Below are 6321 nucleotides of genomic sequence, written 5' to 3' on the forward strand. Positions count from 1 at the left end.
TATCTTGAACTATATTCATTTATATGAGCAATCTTTAAGCAGAGTTTCATTAATTGTAGAAGTATTTTATGATTATTTTGGTTTAAAAGCTTCTTGTGCTCTGGGACCAACAAAATACTCTGTTCAATTTCACTACAATATAACAAAAGTCAAAGCAAATCTCCATTATTTTCCAGTGTTACAGACCTGTCTTCTTATTTTTTCTCCCCCTAAAGTTTGAAAAGAAGTGAAACCAGGACAAAGTCACACACCGTGCCTTTTTACAAACATGGCCTCTGCTCCCTGTACAGCCTGCAGAGGCGGGGGGCTCTGCTGCTAGACGCCGTCCCCTGGACACGCTTGGCTTCATCTTCCATTTGAGCTGTCAGGGTGCAATCAGCAGACATGGAGAGCACTCTGACTGGGCTGTGACATTACTCTGACCTCTGCGGGGTCCCTCACACCACTAACAGGCCCCGCCACTCCTCCTCTTGGGAGCTGAATAATTCAACGTCATGAGGTTGTGGACGGTTTAGCCAGTAAAGCCCGGACAGTGTCAGTGGTTTGATTCCCTTTGAGATCAGCAAAACTATAAAAAAGGATCACACATGTGGGGTTGTGAGGGGCACTGAATATGCAAAAACTGTTTTAACTGTCTGTCATTGAATTGTATTGCCCTCTGCAATGTCAGTAAAGAACTATTTGTTAAATTTTAAGGTTTTTTGGGATATACTTGAAAAAGAAACCTACAATGTGTGGAAACAACTATTTCAATACAAAACATTTGGCATTAGGTTTTCTGTGAAAGGCTTCAAGAATATACATAACAAATGGGATACTCTTTAGGGGGGAGTGTTTTGCCTCTGGTGAGAGACAATATGTTAAAAGGAGTTTGTTGTTTTGTTTTTATTGTCAGCATCCATGTGAATGTGAAAAAAGAAACTACTGCTAAAGACGTGACCAATCAGCTGTTTTACTCTTGTGTAACAACTTCAAAACAAATGCATACAAATTGAAAATCATCACCTTTAAAGAGCAATTCAGTATTTCCTCTAATAACTCACAAGAGATAGATTGTGGTCAACATCAAAGCAGAGGCCGAGGTGCCGGTGTGAGGAGAGTAACTTCCGAAATTGTGTCTCTGCTCTTTGCAGATGATGTGGTTCAGTTGGCTTCATCAGACCGTAGTCTTCAGCAAGCACTGGGGCAGTTTGCAGCCGAGCCTGAAATGGCCAGGGTGAGAGTCAGCACCTCCAAGGTCTGAGGCCATGGTTCTCTGCTGGAAAACAGTGGATTGCTCCCTGGGAGTAAGCTGCTGCCCCAAGCAAAGAAAGTATCCCGGGATCTTGTTCACGAGTGATGGTATAATGGAGCGTGAGATTGACAGGTGGATTGGTGGAGTCCTCAGCCTTGAAAGTAAGGTGGAAAAAGAATGAAAACCATAGTACACCAGTGATTTAGTATTTCACTTCAATAACTCACATGAGACAATTCTCATAATGCTCTGAAAGTGTCGTTCATTATCTACCCAAGAGAACAAGAAGGAACACATTTGTTCATGATACACCTGTCCTTAGATCTCTCACTATGAGGTCAGTTTAGTAAGTGTTCTGGACATTTTGATCAATGATCTTCCTCAGAAGACAGAGCTCCACCAGTTGTCATAGAATTGCACTGTATATAATCACATTTTAATCTTTCTGAACAGCCCTCTTGTCTATGTTGGCTTTAAAGCTGAGGGTCAGAGTTCATTAATGACCTTGGACACAGTCATTCACAAAGCAATGACACCACAAAGTTCGTTTAGGGAGCTTTTCAGAAGCTGGATGTTGAAATTTGGAACTGTATATTGCAGTTATATGCTATAAGAACAATAATCCAGTATGAACCTCTTTAAAAGGTCATCTGTCACAGTCTTTCTGGTTACAGCAAGGGTAAATCAAAATGAATCAAATGAAGCTAATTGTGTTTCTTATGGTCCTAAAGCTGCTTGAATACTGAATTAATTAGAAGTTCACCAACATTACCATTGTCTTAAAGCATCAGAACAGCAACAGCGACAGAAAACACTCCCTGTCTCTTTAATTAACTTGATCTGGTTTTGCATTATGTGTTTGCAATTGGATTTGATTGCTTCAGATGTTTTATTCTTTTCTCTCAGAATAAAGTGACGCTTCCTCTGCTTCTTTGCATTGGTCACCGAAACAAGAGCTGCTTCACCTTCTTGAAGTTTTTAATAAGAAAATATAACGGCCTCCAGGTCAGTGCTAATGGGGTGGAGGACAGGGGCTCATTTACATAGTACAGAGAAAACCTCTACTGTTCCACACAGGGCTGTCAACACTTCCTGTCAGCACTGCCGCACACTGCCCTCCGAACACACACACATTCCTCTTTGTCAACTTCTTTCTTTTGCCGTCGTTTCTCATTTACCTCTTCTTCCCCTTTCCCATTTGCTCCCTTCATCACTCTGTCCCTCCTCTTTCCACCCTTCTTTCACCCTCTGAATCCACTGTGGACAGTGTCCGTGTACTGATTAGGTTTCACTCTGCTTTCTAGCTCTATGCTCTCTCTGTTTCTCTCTCTCTCTCGCTCTCTCTCTTGTGTGTGTGTGTGTTTCTGTACGTATATATGTGTGTTAATGAAATCCCCCCTCCCTTGGGCTCAGGTGTCACGGCAGCTCTAACTCCACTCCTTTGAACGGAGAGCTCAGCGCTGTGGATCAACATGAGGGCATAGGTTTTAGACAGTTTCCCATGTATCGAATAAATTAACTGCTGCTGTGTGGGCGATATGTGTGCGAGACGGAGAGGAAAACACTCACACAAAAGGTGGTTCTTATGTGTTTTTGAGCCTGGTGCACACTGGCTCAGCCCTCTTAAAGCCTGTGGTCATATTACTAAGCACGGGGTCAAAGGTCATAGCGAATGAGCCACCATGATACAAAAGGAACAGTGTTCTAACTGAGATGCCACTCAGCTTTCTTCTGTGTAAAACATCGGCCCCTCTGTGTTGTTTTGATGTAATGACGGCTGTGTTTCTGGAGCGACACACAACTGTGGATGAGTGCACGTGCGCGGTAGCTGAATATGTGTCACTCTCCTTACTTATCATCCCAAATTTAGTTGGAAGAGGTTTGATTTAGAAGCTTTTATTTTAGACTTTGCGACCCAGATTTTTTTTTATGCCACATCACGGTCATCTGCCATCTCCTGTGGCTTATCTCCACTATCAAAAAAGATGCCAAGAGGTATGATAGGGACGTGAACACACATACACACACACACACACACACACACACACTGGTCTCCTCTGAGCCTCTAACAACCTGAGAAGCAGTCATCAGTTTAGTGGTGGTCTCTCCCATAGCTTTAATCTGCAGATCAACTTTGTAATAATAATCTATACACATTATGAAATTGAATTGAAGGCCACCACAATCATTATTGTACATACGCTACAATATTGTGTGTCCAGATAATCCCCTCCTCCTACAGTCCGACCCTGATATCACAGGCTATTTCTGCAAGTGCTCCTATGTGCGCATATACCTGCAGCATCTTCATATTAGTGCTTTGTACGATTTGGCCCTTTTATAAGGCTGATACATTACTGATTACCATTTTAGTACTTAAATGTGTTTCCCAAACATAAAGACCGCTATTGGTATGAAAATCTGCTTTTCAGAGATTTAACACGTAGGTGGTAGATGATATAAACCTTCAGGTGATAATCAGTCATCAGAGATATTGTATAATAATGAGCAGGACCGCAATATGGTAATATTTGATTTCTGCATCAAGATCATAAAGTAACTCGATTTTTTAGGTATGTTTAGGTATGTAGGTTCCTGTCTGGTTAGTTTACTATTAATGGTAATTTTTTTGCACTATTTCACAGTATATACTGATATAAAATTATTTATACCACAGTATAAGATTTACCAGCCAGTAATCCATCACAATAAACATTACAGCTATTCTGCTGATGTTGTCAAAGTTATGTTATTATTGAATTGTTTGTGCAGATTAGATTCTACTAAATTATGATAAAAAAGAGTATAAAACACAGTTTCTGTTGATCATCTGTTGAAAACCACATATCTAAGAAGTTTTTCTGTTTTTTTAGATTAGGTATATTCATTTCATTATTTAAAAAAGTAATATCAACAAACTTAAAACAAGGCTGTTTTCTTGGTTCCTGTGCTAACATTTTGGAGGTTTTTGAATCTGCATACTACTACTGCATTATTAATGATTAAGTATTGTTGCAACCAGCAGTTACATTTAATGAACTAGTCAGTATAATATGAGGTTACTTTACTAGAGTAGTTGTGCCTTAGTGCCACTTTAAACTTCTACTCCACTGTATTTGAAATTCCACCATTTTTACTCCACTACATTTCCTCAGGAGCTTACTTACCAGTGACTTTGCATATTAAGAGTTTAAATATACTATAAAACATATCCTCATATTATAAAATGTGATGCATTGTTATAGATTAACCTATCCAGCTGTATATAAAGAAGTTGAAATTAGCTCCAGGTTGACAATTTTGGATGCTTTAAGTTTTGATAATAATACTTCTGCATTATTACTGTTTTTTGTAGCAAATTTAGTCCTGATTTCAACCAGTGGACCAGAGGAAAAGACCCCATTGCTCTTTTCCAAGTCCAAAAATAAGACTGCAGTTTCAGGCAGTCGACGCGTGGCGGCGGTAACGTGCGCCTAGCGTCACTATGACCTCACAAACATGGCGGCGGCTGTAAGGAGGTACAGTCGGTTCGTTTCCGTCTCTAGAAAAGTGGGAAGTTGTTTGTTTAATTCAGTTTTCACCGCTCAGGCGGCGGCGTGCGCTACCAACATGGACTCAGAGAGACCGACCAAGGTTCGAGAGTGACTTTGTCGTGTTTTAGACTCACGTTTTGCTGTGTCATGACTTGATTTTTACCCGTAATAATATTGTCCAAACAGCAAAATGCGTTATTCTGCTGCTTTTGTGATGCATGTGCTGATCTATTACTGCGCAGTTTGATAACCGAGGCCAAGTTGAACTACAGAGCAATATGATTAGCTACAGGTGTTTGTATTTTTGCCTCCACAGCTGGAGTTTGCGGTGCAGATGACCTGTGAGAGCTGCGCAGATAAAGTCAGAGCTGCTCTGGAGGATAAACCAGGTAAAAGAAAGCGTGCAAAGGTTCCCAACAAGAAACAGTTCCCTGTGCAGTAAAAGGCTGTCTGTCATCTGCAGAAGACAGCTCTGTTTAACGGTGGTCTGTAGCTGCTCTTATTCCTAGTAAGTTCACACAGCTGAGGACCATGACACAGCAGATAACTGAACACTCAGCCTTATCTGCCTCTTGGTTATGGCTGCCCTTCCTGTACACAGTGTAGATGTTAGTATGTAATGCAGTATATGTCAGTGTAGAGGCAGGTTTATCTATATAGCACATTTCATGACAAGACTATTGATAATGCTTTTGTAGATTTTCTCAAAGGAACTATGTAATTTGGCAGAAATGATAGCCTAAATAGAGACATTTATTTATTATTTACGTGTTTGTTTATTTGACAGGGACAGTACGCTGCTACTAGATGCACCAAAATGAGCTGTGGACTGATTTACGTCTGTATATCCACAACACTGTAACATAAAAACACAATTTACAACATATTACTATACCTATTGTACACATTCACTATACAACATAAACATCAGCGGCAGTGTTTTTACAGCATTGAAATGCCCCAACAACAACAACAACAGCAGCAACATTTTAGAGACACTTCCAGTTCATTTATTCAAATTAAATCTAGTGTAACCAAAAGACTTTAAGTTGAAGCTGAACATGCAACAGTGTGAATATGTCTACAGGCAAGATTGCAAAACATATGTCAGCAACTGTTTTTCAACTTATTGTTTCTAAGAAAAATAGCAAAACACTGGCTCAGAAACTACTCATAAGTGAGTTCAGTTTATTTTGAAAGTGGACACATTGATACAGCATGAAACAGAAAAGCAGCATGATCCACATCTGAGTTTTAAAGGGGGAAAGTTTGTCATTTTGCTTAATTAATGGCTTACACCTTTAATTTTACATTATCAAAATGTCGGCATCACTGTTTGTGTTTCAGTCCGCATGTGTGTAATTTCTCTGCCTGCTCGTGTGTCTGTCAGCTGACCATTTTCATCGCCGTTAACGTGTCTGCAGGAGTGAAGTCTGTCAGTATCGATGTCAGTAAAGAGAAGGTGTTGGTGGAATCTGCTCTGACAAGTGCCGAGGTGCAGGCTCTGATAGAGAGCACTGGACGCAGGGCCGTGCTGAAAGGCATCGGTGGATC

The 6321-nt window shown here is 40.4% G+C and overlaps 1 protein-coding gene and 1 long non-coding RNA gene across 3 annotated transcripts in view; one reads left to right on the top strand and one right to left on the bottom strand.

The window, feature by feature from the left end:
- Positions 1-1040: 1040 nt before the first annotated feature.
- LOC118337881 overlaps positions 1041-6321 on the bottom strand; it is a 22455-nt gene continuing 17174 nt past the window's right edge. Inside the window, exon 3 of the long non-coding RNA XR_004797194.1 lies at positions 1041-1388. This is a non-coding gene — a long non-coding RNA (uncharacterized LOC118337881). The remainder of the gene's footprint in view (positions 1389-6321) is intronic.
- Positions 4730-6321, top strand: part of LOC118337879 (copper chaperone for superoxide dismutase-like) — a gene marked incomplete in the record, with an annotated part of 7906 nt that continues 6314 nt past the window's right edge. The window contains 4 exon segments of one of the 2 annotated variants that reach the window (XM_035675014.1): positions 4798-4867; positions 5084-5156; positions 5555-5605; positions 6192-6321. In XM_035675014.1, the coding sequence (XP_035530907.1) occupies positions 5575-5605; positions 6192-6321 (161 nt within the window). 2 annotated transcript variants of the gene reach the window in all.

Source organism: Morone saxatilis, unplaced genomic scaffold (assembly GCF_004916995.1).
Source record: "Morone saxatilis isolate NCDOM2014 unplaced genomic scaffold, NCSU_SB_2.0 Contig4, whole genome shotgun sequence".
Classification (NCBI taxonomy): Eukaryota; Metazoa; Chordata; class Actinopteri; family Moronidae; genus Morone; species Morone saxatilis.